The sequence below is a fragment of the Penicillium griseofulvum genome (assembly GCF_001561935.1).
Source record: "Penicillium griseofulvum strain PG3 chromosome Unknown contig_90, whole genome shotgun sequence".
NCBI classification, from domain to species: domain Eukaryota; kingdom Fungi; phylum Ascomycota; class Eurotiomycetes; order Eurotiales; family Aspergillaceae; genus Penicillium; species Penicillium griseofulvum.
The window spans coordinates 511,273-528,561 of NW_024467451.1; the positions used below are offsets into that span (position 1 = coordinate 511,273).

A 17,289-nucleotide genomic window follows, 5' to 3' on the forward strand; every position below is an offset into this window, starting at 1 on the left:
GACCTATATATAACTGTTAATATATTTTCAATATATATATATATATATATATATAAAATATTTGATGTTTTACCTGTTCCCTTGTGAACTGTGGGCGTAATAATCCCCGTGCATGCGACCACCCAGCACCATCGAGTGTGAAAATGCCATCACCTAGCAATGGGTAAAATTGTTGATGTCTTGTTCCAAGTGAAAAATCTTTGAATTGAGTAGCGAGAAGTGCCTTGATATTTTCAGGCTCAATAGTGGTTATTATATTTCGAGAGAGAAATCTCTGTTGATAGGTATTTCCATAGACAGCATATTCGTTGTAGAGATGATCGATCCAACGTTTTTCACGAACAGCCTTGGTTAATCGAATAAAACCTGGAATACCGAAGAAAGTTGAGGAACCCAAACGAGGTGGTTTGCAGTGTAGAGCATTGGATTGTTTACGGTGATGGTGTAGTTGTGCAAAGTATCGCACCAAGAAGGCCAACAGCACAACTGCAACGATAGTAGAATTGACCATATTTGTGTTTTCTTTTGATATATAAGAAGAGCGAAAGTACCAATTAAATATGTTCAATTTGAAAAATATGTCCACCTCGGTAGAATTCCACGTGAAGAAAGTGGGATCGCAAGCTGATACAAAAGGGGAATAGGGCCAAACTATGAAAAAAAAATTCACTTGGCTTCAAAACATTTCAGCCACTCTTTCAATGCGCTGGTGAAATATCCTCGAGAAATCGCTCCAGGTGCAAATGAAGTACGGAAATCAAAGCAGTGCTCTGCATTCTCCATAGTATAACCAAATACTGTATTTTTATCCGTCTCCACATTGCATTTGGGGATATCCGTTGTGGAATTCACTCCCTCCGGGGCTAACCGTGTCCCCATCGCCAAGGGAGACAAAGTACGCCAGGGATCAAATTGACCACCACTCCAATAAACGTTAGAGGGACGAATACTCCATCCGCCAGTCTCAGCATTGGTCGCTTCAACCTGTGGACGTTCAGGGAACAGTCCCTTCTTGATAGCCGCTGGGAAGTATCGGTTGCAGTATTCCTGTGCATATTCAAGGGATTGGAATTTTGACAACAGGGAGTGAGGTCCAAAGTTGTTGGTCTGGAAATATCCCCATTCGGTGCAGTATTGCCATGTCCAACTGATGGTATCCGGGTCGCTAGATGGGGCCGACAGATCACAGACTAGCGGCTGGCTGGGTTCAAGTTGTTTGCAGTTGGTGTCGAAATACGAATTGGCCAATTGTGTGAAAACCGGCCATGATGCATATCGGTGCGCGGCATATTTCTTGCCCCGGGTTGGGGCAAATCCTTGTGGGGGCGCCGGTGCGCCAGTCTCCGAGTCGGTCTCCATATGCGCACAGAATGAGTCTAAACTGCCGGTGCCACCACCGAGACCATACGACTGGAATAGCCAGTAGATTGTCTGGAGTGCGGAGGAGAAATCGCCATTGGTGTTTTTCTCGGCGCCTTCGCCGAGGAACTGCCGCTTAATGGCCGCCGAGGATTCACTCTTCGATAATTGCTCATCGATATACTCCAGTGCAGCCTTGATATCCCTAGTACAGTTCAAGTGCCCATTTGCTGCCATGCCATCGTACACCTGGTCGAAATAGACACTCATGTCGATTCGTGCTTCCACAGGGGCGGAGGAAGCATAGGCAGCATAAATCGTATCGGGATACAAATGACGGGTGAACGCAGATCGCATACCGGCGTAAGAGCCTCCGACCATAACCCATGGAGTTGCGCTTGGGGTCAGGTTCACATCACTGTAATTTTCACGAGTGAACTTGGCCGCAAAGAATGGTATGTCTGCCAGAGCTTGCTTGTTGTTGAGATACATGAAATGCTCAGGCTCTGCGTCTAAGCTGACATTGTAAGGAAGGGATTTCCCGTAGTATCTAGTTGGTGTTAGTTGAACCCGGCCTTTTGCTAGGAAGATACAAACCGGTGTTCCCAAACGATACCCATTCCACCAAATTCCTCGATTAGCTGATAAAAGAAGCTAGTCGAATTGCCGAGAGAGGATTGAGCTGAGGCCGCGGCCTCTTGCTCACCAACATCATACACAAAGACCGGTCCCCCCTTCTTGTAATGCTGCTCGGATACCCAATAACGGTTCTGGTAAGTACCAACCGAAGAGTCGCTATGATCAATCGGGAGCTACGAATTGTCAGCATTTTATCCCCAACATAAGAAACCACACATACCGAGATATACTCCGGCTCAATGGCCCAATCAAGCCAAGTGCCAGCAACAGCATGTACTGAAGTCTTTGAACGCAGTAGGATATCCGGATGAACGCCCAGCTCAGCAGAAAGTTTTAGATCGCGTTTAAATTGCGACGTTGCAATCCCTGCAGCTGTACCAGAGAGCACAGCCAGGACCGCAGTAGAAAAATACATCCTGACGGTGGATTCAAAGTTCCTCAAAATCCAGGGATACACAGACAGAGCAGTTTGCGGTCTCCACTGCCGGGTCCGTCACGGAATATATATGTACTACGGAGACGGGTGACCATTGAGGAAATGATAAGACGAAGGTAGGTACATTGGGCCATTACCCCGAGAACAATACGATAAGAACAATATGGTTGCGTTTATGGCAAGCCTGCAGCCACCGAGAACTTTAGCTGGATGGATTCAGGGATATGATAGGCTCCAACAGTGGATATAACAAGGCACACAAGGCACACCCGAGACATAGCCGTCGTGTGCGGCTGTGTCTGTATAGCCCAGGGACGAGTAGAAGTTACCAAGAGTCTAATTTCTGTGTTGGATGTAACCTAACTAGGGCGGCAGTCTCAAATTAATTACAACAGTAGACAAATTAGGCACCCCTCATGTTGTTTTTATTGCTCAAGTTCTCTACTCCGTCTGACCTTATGCATCAACGTGCATGGCATTAGTGGTGTGTTGGCTCATATTGACTATCATTTCCTAATTCGGCAGGAATGCGATCGACAGATTCAGCGATGAAATCTAGAAAGCCTCTATGTTGTAGGGCTTTTTAAGTCGAATGCGATTTGATTTACAACATACAAAAATTTCCGCATCTGGGTTTTTTTTCTAAATACAGACACGCGACTCTTGTACCTGATCCCGAAACTGGGTGTGAAATTGGAGAGATCATTGGTCACTGTGAGAAGCAATGGTCAACCGGACTCCGAAAAATAGCCCGAGCTTAGTATTGTTTGTATTTTAATTCTGTTAATTAGATTTCTCATGTCTCTGATTCCAATTATTGTCTCGGGATCTTGAGAATCAATAAGGATTCATGTGTGGAAATGATAATAGTGGAATGTTGATCCGGAATGTTCTCAGAAAGAAGCCATTTAACAGAGAAACATACGATATTGTTGGGTTGACATGTCCCCTGTTCTACACGGAGCTCCGGGCCTATCATTTCCCCCTATTTTCCACTTTTCTTCTTTTCCCTTTTCAAGTCATAAAGTGACACGAGACTCCCGTCAATTATCTGAAGCAAGAATAGAAATAGTCACAGAATATTGCCATGGTACTGTGTAATATGAATATGGTATGAAGTAGATTAACGAGCTACTACGTATAGGATATAGACACAAGGCTGTCTAACAACCTACCTATTTTGTAGTTCAGAATCATCTAGTCCGTAAAACTCAACATTTTTGTAAAAAAAAAAAGACGATTCGTTATCAATCTAAGTCTAACATATTTCCATCACCTGTCTAAGGTTACACAACAGTTACGCCTTTCTGTTTAGTAGATGTCCAACCCGGTGATAAGAGGCAATGGAAGCGTACATATATTCTAGGATGCTAGACTATACCCATCTTCCTCATACTCACCTCAGAACAATTATTTGAGAAACTCTCACAGTCGGAGCACATTGACCAAAAGAAGGAAAAGACCATTTTGTGTCCGAAAAGGGAAGGCAAAGCGAGCCCTCTCGGCACGCCTTCCGCATCTTCACATCCTATCACAGGTTCCCAGCTGTATTGCAAGCCAAATCAATGTCTTCTTGGGAGGTCAGGAAGTATACGCCATGAGAACGCAGGAAAATGATATAGTTGGATGTCAGGACCTTGCGCGCTAGTATCGTATACTCTTATGCATCGTGGCACGTTGGTGGCAATAATATCGCACCGGGTCTAGTTGAACACAGGCCTAGAAGCGCCCGCATTGTTGATGCAAAGCGTCTTCCAATGGTCTAAGGCGACGTCATTGGATGGCATGAAGCCATTCCCTATTAGACATCACTTGCGGTTGATTTGACGGTCGGAGGGATACGTAGGTATTGCTGATTGTTAGTCAGAATCTCAGCCTAGAGGCATGGGATGCACTGGGTCGAACCCGCAGCATAGATAGGCTCATTGTGTTGTCCAGTGCATATCGAAGGAGGTAAGCTTCTACTCTAGAATGTAGGCAAGTCCCACGCGGAGAGCTCTGGTCGGAGCACTGTCTGCGAGGCATGGCCCACGCTGTCTTAATTAGCACCCAAATTCGCACATTTCAGTAATCAATGAGAGTTATTCTGGAGATTATGGCACGACAGATTTTATACAAGCTATTGGTTAGCGACACACCAAAAAGGTCGCAGGTTGGACATCGGACATAGACACTGTGGTATGGGAAATCTGTTAGTGCTGAAGGGTTTCAACCCTAATCATCTTTGCTAGGGATCATTTGCGTAGATAGGTTGGCTGAAGTAGTCATCTGCTATGTACGCGAGATTTCAGCCCTGGTGATCGCTCTAGAGATGTATCCCCAGTGAGCAGTATTCGTCTTAAAGCGAAGCGAAGCTTATCCTCGACATTTCTCCCACGGCTATCAGTGAACGGCATACTCCATAAATTGGTTCACAAACCATCTCGCCCGTGTCTTATCATTGACCATCGGGGCTGCAAGGTCGTTTGATATTTCGAAATTCGCGCTTTGGAGCGAGGGTTTATCATCTTTTCTCGCACTAGTTGCCGGTAGATAGGTATGCACAATGAGAAATGTACAGCGAGGAAGAAAAGAATACGAAGAAAGATGCGTCTAAAGTCGCTCCCATAACACAAGGATCTCGCCTATGTTGCCATGGTTTATAGTCCATCTCACCTTATCCCAGGCATATATATCGTTACGCGCAACTTCTGAACTTTGCAGAACAATCCTTGAACATCAAACGGTGGAGACAAAACTGGTCGGCCGCTGATATGGCCTCGTAATGTCTTTTCAGTTGTCTTTTCAGTAGTTTTCTCAAATATGATTCTATCCTCATTTATTTGTGAAATAGGCTATTCTGTGTATCAGCCGCTTGCATCGCTGGCAACGGTTCCGCTAAACAGCCTGACTGCCAGATTTTACCAAAGACACTCCCTGGAACCCGTACAAATGAATGGCCTTCGCTTGTGGTGGAGGCGGTGTTCTTAGAGTCACCCTTTAAGTTGATGCCGATGCCCAGCTCTAGTTGCGAAATCAAAGGGGGAAGTCTAGATAGTTATTACAATCAAAATCGCTCGGAGCACGCCCGAGATCATGCTGGAGTCGTGGGAACTTGTCAACGATAGGGCTAGACGAAGACAAGTGGTTGTAATTAGCAAAGGGGATAACAATAATCTGTACCCCCGGGGCTAGGTGCTTTTGTCCAATTTGACACGCTCTTTCGACACTAGTTAGACTTCCCAAAGGAAATATACGCTTTGATGACACTATGAGGAAATTGACACAGAAGTTTGGGAATAGCAGGGTTTGCGAGAGTGTCCAATTTAACGTTGCACGTGCTTTTTATGTATGTGTTAAGTCCCTCGACCTTTTGTGACCCTGAGGACGGAGATAAGAGTATAATATTGAACTGTTGCTGCTTAAGGATAGTAAACATCTCCATCCAAATGGGGTTAGAGTAGTCGGTCATTCATGGTAACCAATAAACCACTGGGAGAAGACCCACTAATATCCGATTCACTAACCCTAAATGGTTAGTGCGTTGTCAGCATCAGCAACAAGTATTACTCACCTCGCGGACTTAGGAATTGGGAATGGAGTAAATAAAAGATATATAATAGACATTGCTCCCAGGTTATATTTTGGATTTCATTCCTTTTGCATCAATCCAAAGCAATTCAATTTCCAAAATGCATCTTATTCTTACTGGGGCAACTGGCCTAGTCGGGTCTTCGGTGCTCGACGCCATGCTCAAAAGCACAGCAGTGTCCAAGATTTCCATCCTAAGCCGGAGTCCCGTGCAAATGGCAGAAGATGCAAAAGACCCACGTGTGCATATCATTACCCACACAGACTTTGAATCATACAAGCCAGAGCTGCTCGATAGATTGAAAGATGCGGATGGATGTGTTTGGGCCCTGGGGATAAGCCAGACCAAAGTCAGCAAAGAGTACGATAAGTCCCCTTATTACATGGACATGAAGACTAACAATTAACAGGGAATACGTTAAGATAACTAAGGATTATACCCTTGCCGCTGCCAATGCGTTTTCCACAATCAAGCCATCAAACCATCCCTTCCGATTCATCCATGTATCGGGTGAAGGTGCCACTCAAACTCCGGGGCGATTCTCACCGATCTTTGCGAGAGTGAAAGGGACGACCGAGGAGCTTCTCGGAACGCTATCAGAGCTAAACCCGACCTTTCGGGTCGATAGCGTGAGGCCTGCATTCGTTGATCCGGCGACACACCATGCCATCAAACCATATATTCCATCTGGTACAGTGACTGGAATTGTCTCAAATATTGGATTGGCTTTGATAGGCCCAGGTATACGGTATCTTATGAAGTCGATGCATTCTCCAACAGAGCACCTTGGGTCTTTCTTGACGGAAATGTCTATGGGACGCCATGAAGAAATGTTGCAGGGCCCGGGTGTATTCAAACTAGGAGGAGGCTATGTTGTTGAGAACTCTGGAATGCGGAGAATTTTGGGGCTGTGAGAATTCAAGGCAGCATAACGGAGTATTCCTAAATAGTGTATGTATATATTTGAAATAAGCATGTATTGGTCCAGAACTTTTCATTGAATATCTGTCAACTGTACTGAAACCAATGAGCTTTCCAACTCGAAAATAAATGAAAATTTAGCGCCTACTCACAGCAAGAAAGATGGGCGATCTCAAATTGAGAAGAAATATTGATAGGCCCAAAGCATGTCAAATGCTGTTTATAGACACGTCCTTTCCCGTCTATTGAGCCCCATTTTGGGCATGTAAGGCGGCGAGACGCGTAACTGTCAAGGATTCATGCTGGTTTCTGTTCACCAACGCAATATCTTTTTCTTTGTTAACACAACGTAGGACAAACCTTGGAACCCTTTTATCCAATCAACCCCATGTTATCATGGATATTAGATTTTTGTTCGGGGATCACAGAACGCTGATCTCGGCCTGTAAACGTGAGTCAATAAATGAATATCCTCAGATGAATAAGGAACACCCCCCAAACCCCCCTACGGGCTATCTACTACATGTCACCAATTTTTCCCTAATTCGGCATATAAATAAGGAGATGAACTGCTACTGACACCACATTCTATCTTTCCTCTACACACAATGAATTACTTCCAACTTGGTAACATCCTCGCACTATGCATGCTTTTGGCGGGCGCAGTTGCAGACGCCTCTGATGGTCCATGTATGCAAAAAGGAGGAGGACCAAGGAAACCACTTGTGCCGGGCACCGAGTGTGGTGGGCTCTATTAAGGCTGGTCTCCTTAGAGCAGACATACTCGTGCAAAGACATGTAAGTGCTATTTCGAAGCTTTTATCTTAGAACCCAAGCTTACTTGGCTATCAGCTGTGCTCCTGAGTGCATCCAACTTGTCTGGTCGACCCCTCCGCCTGTCTTGCATTCCTACCTTGGATGCATATACCTGGTTCGAAGGTGCTAAATCGTGAATTTTTGCTATTTGTGATTTCCAATATTCTGTCAATCTTGTTACAACTATTTTGTATCGCCCAATATCTTGGAATATCACGTCGTTTTGTTCACTACGTGTAATTCGCAAGCGACAATTACATATATTTCTCTGTCCATGATTCTTTACTATTATTATTTACGTATCTTCTTGATAGCCTGACCTATATCTTTTTGTAGATTCTGAGACAAATGCAATGCCAACCTTGTATGATTTGGTAAAATTTCTATGACATGCTTATTTTGCCTGGAGTATAAGGCTGATAATTCTATCATCTTTTAGGATGATTAATAGCATATCTGGAGAGCTTTACTTTTTCCATTAGAAAATAATTCAAACTCCAAAGAACTCGCAGATGACATCCAATTCTCCAATTTCCATCTCGGTCTTTCGGGAAAAGAAGGTCCGCGCTCCCATTACGGAGTACAACATAGAATCATCCCCTTTCTATTTCATAAAATTAAAGTGATCGAGGAATTTATCTGTTTAAACTAAGGTATCCAATCCGCTTCAAGATGTCTCAACATGAATCAGATTCCTCCACCAGTATAGGTTCCCGATCGCATTGAAACACTCATCCTACACGGAGTCCCCACACGGAGTTACAGGTCTAAAAGCTTCGAGCATTCAGGGGAATTCGTAATCCTCCCATTAAACTGTGTCTCCTTTTTAAAGCGTTTTAAGTCAAGTCTGCAGACTGTTCCTGAAATAGAAATCATCTAGCTGCCAAGTAATCAGGAAAGCCACGCATTGGTGGAAGTATGGACATTCACGGACTCTTTTAGGGACGGAGCCAGCAGCCAAATCTCCACCTTTTAACATGCAGAGTTTCAATAAGAAGTTCAATTTCTCTGCCATATATTATCCTGCTCCTCTTTCTTTCATGTATTGTGTGAGTAGATTTCTCTGAATTACACGGACATGATGTTTTTCAAGTCCTTAGCCATTGTTTCGCTAGCCCTTTTGGCTAAGCAGGTATCCGCGGCTTTTGGAATTACCACCAACACTGCTTCCTATATAATCGATGCTGGCTCTTCAAACCCCCTTAAATTTACTGTCAGCCGGACCAATTGTGACATTACTTCGATCAATTACCATGGATCCGAGCTTCAATACAAGTCGACTGCATCTCATATTGGATCTGGTCTTGGTAGCGCAACTGTGACTGCGACTCAGAGTGGTGAGTCGATAACCAATATGTTTGAAAGGAGATGCCCTGATCAATATAGGCGACTACATCAAGGTGACCTGTGCAACGTCTACCTTGACACATTACTATGTTGTGCACAAAGGAGATTCGACCATCCACATGGCAACATACACAACCGCAGGTTCGTGCCCTTTGTGTTGCTCATGTGTAGTGTCGGCATTAATTATTTTATTTAGAGCCGAGTGTTGGAGAACTTCGATACATCGCGCGCCTGAACTCAGATCTGCTCCCGAATGAAGAGCCTTTCGGCGTTGTGTCCAATATTGGAGGTGGTAGTGTTGTTGAGGGAGAGGATGTGGTGAGTCTTTCCTCAAAGCCATTTTCAATGAGCTATAGCTTAATATGTTTTAGTTCTTGGTTGATGGACAAACACGAAGCAAGTTCTACTCTAGCGAGCGGTTCATCGATGACAAAATCCACTGTATAGATATCCATACCCTATTCAATGCGACTGAAAATAACACAAACAGGTGTTTCTGGAAGCGCTCATCGCGTGTGCATGATTCTAAATCAATATGAGACATCCGCTGGCGGGCCTTTCCATCGGTAAGCTTCTCGGTCACTATTACTGACCTAGGCTAATATGCACCAGCGATATTAACACCAACAATGTCGGCTCTTACACTGGCCTATACTGGTACATGGTATGTGACTCCTCTTACCGAAACTAATAATAGCCTCTTACTCTGTACAGAACTCCGGACACGTTCAGACCGAGACCTACCGCCAGGGCCTGCACGGTCCGTACTCGATGACTTTCAGCCGGACCGGTACCCCCAGTTCCAACCTTGACACATCTTTCTTTGGCGACCTCGATATCAAAGGATACGTTCCCACGTCCGCAAGAGGCTATGTTAAGGGTACTGCATCTGGAGCTGACTCCGCTTTCAAATGGGTGGTTCACTGGTATGCTAAATACATATCGTACTGAGATGAATAACTTTCTAAAGGCAATATAGGTATAACTCTGCTGCACAGTACTGGACCTACACTTCATCTTCCGGTGCTTTTACCTCCCCTGCGATGAAGCCTGGCACCTACACCATGGTGTACTACCAGGGCGAGTATGCCGTTGCCAGCTCCTCCGTGACTGTTACTGCCGGATCAACCATATCGAAGAGTATCTCTGGGTCTGTAAAGACAGGAAGAACAGTCTTCAAGATTGGAGATTGGGATGGGACGTAAGTGGATTGATATTACTATGTAGTCTACGGACCTGTTCTGATATTGACTATCATAGACCAAACGGTTTCCTCAACGCCGCCAACCAGCTGCGCATGCACCCCTCCGACTCCCGAATGTCCTCCTGGTCTCCGACTACCTACACAGTCGGCACCTCCAAGGTCTCTTCGTTCCCCATGGCTCTCTTCAAATCCGTGAATTCACCTTTGACAATCAAATTCACGGCATCTTCCTCGCAGACTGGAGCTGCAACGCTGAGAATTGGCACAACTCTTTCCTTTGCATCTGGCCGACCCCAGGTTGTGGTGTGTTCAAGTCCCGTCCTTTATGTCCCACCTCCTAGCCTATATCTAACGCCTTGCATAGGTCAATAGCTATTCCGCCTCCATCCCGGCCGCCCCGACTAATCTTAACTCCCGTGGTGTGACACGCGGGGCGTATAGAGGGTTTGGCGAGGTTTACGACATTTCCATTCCGGCGGGGACTATCGTCGCTGGAACCAACACTGTAAGAGATTCGGAGCCTACTCAGATAATATGTGCTAACTCGGTTTAGATCACTATCAGTGTTGCTTCTGGTAGCTCGGGAGACAAGTACCTGAGTCCCAACTTCGTGAGTATCTTTCTCATCTCATCTTTTCGATGGAAGCTTACCTACCTCATTAGATCTTTGATTGCGTGGAGCTCTTCCAATGAATACCGGTAGCCGATTTAGAATGCGGCAGAGCAGTAGAGATGCTGTTCGAGATAGTAAGAATGCAAATGGCCAGGTCTTATCCGACGTCACTTAACCCGTGGACCTCTACATGTAGTATCTAAATCAATGATGCTATTGGAAGGTAAGTTTTAAACATGAATATCCAAAATTACATGATAAATCTGCTCTATTCCCTGAAAATGGGATGTAATAAAAATGTAAAAATGAAGTCCTAGTCCAAAAAAAATACATACAACATAAACAGACAAGCTCAAGGGAGATTCACTCAAACCCTTGAATGGACCAACCTTCCCCCAACCCAGACAGCCTTCACATTCCGATCATCGCCACTCCAAACCCACTTTTGAATCTTCTCCTCCCAACTCTCCGTCCCGAATAAATCAACATTCCCCACAGGACCACCCTTTACAAGATCTACACTGCTATCACAAACACCGTCCAGCGGACTCTTCTCCACCAGCTTAACTTCACCAAGCCGGATCAACTGCACGTCCCATAACATCCCCATATCAAACCCACCAACCTCATTCGCCATGTCAACAACCTCCGCTCCCCCACGTGTAGCAAGATAAAGACTTTCTGCAACAGACAGTTTCTCCCGTCCATCCGACGACCCATCTTCATCCGCACCCGGAAGATGATCCCTCTGCCATGCAGCCGATTGACTCAACAACCGCGAAGCTAGACAAGCTTGCCGCACCGCCTCAAGAATACTAGCGCTGTATCCACCACTGACATCCGTGCCGAGGCCAACCGTTATCCCTTCATCAAGCAGCGCTCTAACAGGACAAATGCCCGACCCTAGCGCCGAGTTCGACGCCGGACAGTGCGAGATCTTTGCGTCGCGCGCACGGATTAAAGCCCGCTCGTTTGGCGTGAGATGCACCGCATGCGCGAGAATTGTGCGCGGTGTGAGGAGGTTGTACTTGTCATAGACGGCGGCGTAGCTGTCCGCCTCAGGGAAGAGCTCTTTGACAAGCGCGAGCTCGTTAATATTCTCCGAGATGTGCGTTTGGATATGCAATGGGGGTGAGTAGCTTGCTGCCAAGTCACCGAGGCTCTGTAGTGCGGGCCTCGTGCATGTGGGCGCGAAGCGCGGCGTGACGATCGGCTTGACTAGCTTGCCGTCTGGGTCCAGAGTGTGGATGTAGTCGATCGTTTGACGGGTTGCAACGATGGAGTCCTCGGCACTGGAATCGCGATAGTAGTCTACGCAGAAGTCTGGGTTGTCCATGCATGCGCGGCCGATAAAGGCACGTTGGCCACGGATATGGCAGAGTGATGCCAGAGCGTTTGTGGCTGGAACATGGGTTGTTGCATAGTAGGAGGCGCAGGTGGTGCCGTGGGATAGAGTGCGGGAGATTACTTGGTCGTAAATTTGCTGGGCTAGAAGGGGTGCGTCTTCGGGGTCGGCGGAGGTTTGATGCCCCGTTTTTGGGTCGGGTGATGACCCGAACCGTGACTCTACTGGGAATGTGTAGGTCTCTAGCCAGTCCAGAAGTGTCGATGAGCCGAAGAGGCCGGCGTTGGGATATTGAGGGGCATGAATGTGGGTGTCTGCGAAGATATGTAAGTATCAGGACTTAGGTTCTGAGAATTATTCAGGGATCAAAACGTTGGGTTTAATGCATACCAATAAAACCGGGGAAGAAGAATTCATTTTGTTCCTCATTGGCGATAACAATCTTCACTCCGACTTTTGAATCATGACCAATTACTTGGCCGTGGGCCTTAACGGCGTCGATATCGACCCACCCATTTCGACTCATCAATCCAGCGAACCCATTCTCATCACTAGCTTGCCAATCCCAACCTTGAATTCGGCCATCAGAAGTAGAGACCCATAATGCACCTCGGTTGCGAGACAATTCAGGTTTGGAGTCCGAGTCTAGCCGATTTGATTGAATGAATGTTCCCCGATAAACAGTAAAAGCATAGCCCGTTGAGGAGCACATATTCCTATGTTCAAAAATACCAATCGATGGCACTGATATGGTCAAGTCAAGGATCAAGCTGTGGTGTATGCCGGTCTGCAGGAACAAAGATCGGGATGTATATATAGATGCAAGCGTAGATCAGCCCCCACAGTGGAAATACAAGGAGGGATCAACTCAAGGCGAGAAGAGAGGGTCAGATACACGTTTATATGTCTTCTAGTTTCCTCTTCTTGTGCCAAGTAATCCGGAAACCGTAGACATCGAGTGGAGAATTTCCGAATATTTTGGAGGTGAAGATTGTAGTTGGTTCAATGTTTGTTGATTGGGGCGGTTATTAGAGGGCGGGGGTCGGCCATCTCCGATGGTGATACATGAAGAATACGGTATTTGGAGCGGATGAGTTTGTTATTGATAGTGTAATTTATTATATAGCAGTTCTGTATGGTAATATGGCACCGATAAGGGCAAATCATCAACATTGAACATCGTTTACATGTAAACTTCAATGAAGCCATAGTCAAGATTGTTATACATCTGTTACTCTTATTCGTTAAAATTTTCTTGAACTGAAATCGGAATGTCTAGAATACTTTTGATTCTTTGAATTGTATTATTCTTGGCATACTGGATGATTATGTTGAATCAATCCAGTCCTCATAAGGACGTAGTGCGTAGGTAGTCTTCTTCTACCCTCATCAAAAATAAGAAATGTTGAATGTATACACAGAGAAGAGGTGGGCATCAGAAGAATGAGCCCTCTTATAAACAAAAAAGCAATTAGCGCAGCATGGGTATCATAGATCTCTCTAGATCTGTCTCTATTCGGTATCCTCGACAGGTCCGCAAGTGCAGAACAAGTTCTGGTCACCAAAGGCATCATCAACACGAGTTACTGTAGGCCAGAACTTCTTCTCCAAAAGCAAAGGCAAGGGGTAAGCAGCCTGCTCACGAGTGTAAGGGCGGTCCCACTCAGAGACGAGCAGATCGCGCTGAGTGTGCGGGGACATCTTCAGCACGTTACCCTCACGAGGCTGAGCACCAGACTCGACCTCGCTGATCTCCTTACGAATGGAGATCAAGGCATCGCAGAAGCGGTCCAGCTCATCCTTGTTCTCGGACTCGGTGGGCTCGATCATGAGGGTGTTGGCAACGGGCCAGGACATGGTTGGGGCGTGGAAGCCGTAATCCTGGAGACGCTTGGCGATATCGATGGCTTCGACACCGCAGGTTTCCTTAAAAGCGCGGACGTCGAGGATGAACTCGTGTGCACAGCGGCCATGGTCGTTGGTGTAGAGGATCGGGTAGTAGGGCTTAAGGCGGGAGAGGATGTAGTTCGCATTGAGCAGGGTGATTTTGGTGGCATGGGTCAAACCGCGGTCACCCATCATGTTGATGTAGTTGAAGGTGATAGGCAAGATGCTGGCACTGCCCCATGGAGCAGCGGAGATAGGAGGGGAGGAGGTATCGCCACGCTTCGACTGCAAGTACTCGCTGGTAGGGTGCGAGGGCAGGAAGGGACGCAGGTGCTCGCCGACACCGATGGGCCCGACACCGGGGCCACCGCCACCGTGGGGGATACAGAAGGTCTTGTGAAGGTTCAGGTGGCACACGTCGGCGCCAATTTCACCAGGAGAGCAGAGACCGATTTGGGCGTTCATATTAGCACCGTCCATATAGACCTGGCCACCGTGCTGGTGGACCAGGCGGCAGGCCTCCTTGGCACCGGGCTCAAACACACCGAAGGTGCTGGGGTAGGTGATCATGAACGCAGCCAACTCGTCTTTGTGCTTCTCGCACTTAGCCTTGAGGTCCTCCAGATCGAGGTTACCAGTCTTGGTGTCACACTTGATGGTCACAACGCGCATACCAGCCATGGCGGCACTAGCCGGGTTGGTACCGTGAGCAGAGACAGGGATCAAGCACAAGTTGCGCTTGGCATCGCCCTTGGCCTCAAAGTATTTCTTGATAACACGAAGACCGGCGAACTCACCCTGGGCACCCGAGTTGGGCTGCACAGTAACCTCGGCCATGCCAGTAATATCGGCGAGCTGTTGCTCCAGATCGTCAATCATCTTTGTGTAACCCTTCGCTTGCTCAGCAGGCATGAAGGGGTGGATCTGGGAGAACTCGGGCCAGGAGACGGGGATCATTTCCGTGGTAGCGTTGAGCTTCATGGTGCAAGATCCAAGAGGAATCATAGAATGGGCTAGGGAAAGATCCTTTGATTCTAGGTGGTGGATATACCGGAGCATCTCAGTCTCGGAGTGGTAGGTGTTGAAAACTGGGTGAGTCAGGTAAGAGGAGGTACGCTTAAGGCTGGCGGGGACAGTGGTGAGACCAAGAGTGCCATCAACCTCGACGAGAGCGGCAGATTTGTGAGAGGCAAAAACATCCAAAATGCCCTTCACCTCATCCCGGCCAACAGTCTCGTCCAGAGAGAGACCGACCTTGTTTCCGCTCAGTCGGCGGAGGAAGACAGAGGAAGCGCGAGCTTCAGCCATGATGGCATCAGCATCGGCAGCAGTGGGGAGTTCAATGGCCAGAGTGTCGAAAACAGCACCGCCGTCAGCGCTGTTGGAGCGCACCGGGACATCATAGCCCAGGCTGACAAGCTTCTCGCGCAGCAGTGAAGTCATGGACATGATACGCTGGGCAATGGACTTCAGGCCGACAGGGCCATGGTAGATAGCATACATAGCAGTCATATTGGCAAGCAAAGCCTGAGCAGTGCAAATGTTGCTAGTGGCCTTCTCACGGCGAATGTGTTGCTCGCGAGTCTGTAGAGCTAGACGCAAAGCCCGGTTACCGAGGCGGTCCTTGGACACACCGACAACACGGCCGGGGACCTTGCGCTTGTACTTATCGGCACAAGCAAAGAAGGCGGCGTGGGGGCCACCGAAGCCCATGGGAACACCCAGACGCTGGGCACTGCCGAAGGCGATATCGGCGCCAAATTCGCCGGGGGCCTTCAGGACGGTCAAAGCTAGCAGATCAGTGGCTACACTGAAAGTACCACCTTGGCTATGGATGGAGTCACCCAGAGCCTGGAAGTCGTAGATACCGCCCTCGGTATCGGGGTACTGAGCAAGGACACCGATTAGGTGGTCCTTCTGGTCCTTGACGATCTTGAAGTCATCCGCCAAGATATCTCCGATCACGAGGTTGATTCCGAATCCCTCAGCACGGGACTGCATCACTGCAATAGTTTGGGGGTGGCAAAGGTGAGACACAACGAAGGACTTATCGGCCTTCTTCTGCTTGGAAGCGGGCATTGTGGCGAAGGACATGGTCATGGCCTCGGCAGCGGCGGTAGCCTCATCCAAAACTGAGGCATTGGCGAAGGGCAGGCCAGTGAGATCGGCGGTGAGAGTCTGGAAGTTGAGTAGAGACTCTAGACGGCCCTGGCTGATCTCGGGTTGGTAGGGTGTGTAACTGGTGTACCAGGCAGGGTTCTCGAGAACATTGCGCTGGATGACTGGGGGCACAATGGTGGGGTAGTAACCGGTTCCAATATATGTCTTGCCAGAGATATCAATCTGCTTCCGGTAGGTGTCCAGCAGCTTGAGCATATCGGTTTCGCCCAACCCACCCTGAACACTGGAGCGGTACAGGCTGATATCGGCCTGGGGCTCGGTGACCTTGAGGTCCTTCTTGGAGAGAATATCCGCAGGCAGGACCTGCTTCACAAAGTCATCCAATGATGACACCGGAGGGTCGAGCACAGCAAGCATCTGTGCCGCGGCGTCCGGGGAGGGGCCAATGTGGCGGCGGGGGAAGGTATCGAGAGGTTGGAAGATATCTTGTGGGTGGGGATCTCCATGGTCGGAGATGGAGCTAGTATAGACACCACGACGGGGCACGGGCTGCGAGGTATACAATTGTCTCCGAGCATTCAATGGCGACGATGAAGCCCGAGTAATTGAAGGTACGCGAATACGCGACCGTAGAGCAAGCTGTCGACCGCCGCGAAGGGCAAACAGTGATGCCGCCATACTTGAGACCGGATAATGAGGGCTTTAAGAGATTCAGCACTCAACACATCCACAAGTAAACCAGTAAAATCAATGAATCAGGAGGGTGAAGAAGACAAAAAAGTGCCAGACCTGTAGAAATTAATATTTATTCGCCCACACCCTCTTTCCCTGTCCGATCCGATGACGGAGAACCTTTCGGAAAACTCACAGAGGCGATAAGAAACTTTCTTATCTGACCAATCACAGCTGACTTTATTTTGCCATCGACCCCAGCTCGACCACAGACCGCCTTCCAATCGGAGCAAATGACCGGTTTTCCGTCGGAAAAGTCACTGCCTCGGTCTCTACTCCACGAATTCTCTCTAAAGGA

The 17,289-nt window shown here is 47.6% G+C and overlaps 5 protein-coding genes across 5 annotated transcripts; 2 read left to right on the plus strand and 3 right to left on the minus strand.

Moving 5' to 3' along the window:
- Nucleotides 1–666: 666 nt before the first annotated feature.
- PGRI_045140 (putative serine peptidase, family S28) lies at nucleotides 667–2,413 on the minus strand (the record flags this gene model as incomplete). Its single annotated transcript, XM_040792227.1, has 3 exons — nucleotides 667–1,909; nucleotides 1,957–2,171; nucleotides 2,219–2,413. The coding sequence occupies 3 exons, from the start codon at nucleotides 2,411–2,413 to the stop codon at nucleotides 667–669; spliced, it is 1,653 nt and encodes a 550-aa protein (XP_040649283.1).
- A 3,692-nt stretch (nucleotides 2,414–6,105) lies between these two features.
- Nucleotides 6,106–6,919, plus strand: PGRI_045150 (putative nucleoside-diphosphate-sugar epimerases; the record flags this gene model as incomplete). Its single annotated transcript, XM_040792228.1, has 2 exons — nucleotides 6,106–6,365; nucleotides 6,415–6,919. The coding sequence occupies 2 exons, from the start codon at nucleotides 6,106–6,108 to the stop codon at nucleotides 6,917–6,919; spliced, it is 765 nt and encodes a 254-aa protein (XP_040649284.1).
- Nucleotides 6,920–8,820: 1,901 nt separating this feature from the next.
- On the plus strand, nucleotides 8,821–10,986 carry rglA (putative rhamnogalacturonase B; the record flags this gene model as incomplete). Its single annotated transcript, XM_040792229.1, has 12 exons — nucleotides 8,821–9,079; nucleotides 9,129–9,230; nucleotides 9,286–9,407; nucleotides 9,461–9,530; nucleotides 9,580–9,655; nucleotides 9,702–9,753; nucleotides 9,804–10,015; nucleotides 10,069–10,290; nucleotides 10,350–10,596; nucleotides 10,658–10,798; nucleotides 10,847–10,903; nucleotides 10,957–10,986. The coding sequence occupies 12 exons, from the start codon at nucleotides 8,821–8,823 to the stop codon at nucleotides 10,984–10,986; spliced, it is 1,590 nt and encodes a 529-aa protein (XP_040649285.1).
- Nucleotides 10,987–11,273: 287 nt separating this feature from the next.
- On the minus strand, nucleotides 11,274–12,963 carry PGRI_045170 (uncharacterized protein; the record flags this gene model as incomplete). The annotated part of the gene is made up of 2 exons (XM_040792230.1): nucleotides 11,274–12,565; nucleotides 12,642–12,963. 2 exons carry the CDS (start codon nucleotides 12,961–12,963, stop codon nucleotides 11,274–11,276), a joined length of 1,614 nt encoding a protein of 537 aa, XP_040649286.1.
- An 800-nt stretch (nucleotides 12,964–13,763) lies between these two features.
- Nucleotides 13,764–16,937, minus strand: PGRI_045180 (glycine decarboxylase subunit P; the record flags this gene model as incomplete). The annotated part of the gene is made up of 1 exon (XM_040792231.1): nucleotides 13,764–16,937. One exon carries the CDS (start codon nucleotides 16,935–16,937, stop codon nucleotides 13,764–13,766), a length of 3,174 nt encoding a protein of 1,057 aa, XP_040649287.1.
- Between the last annotated feature and the right edge of the window lie 352 nt (nucleotides 16,938–17,289).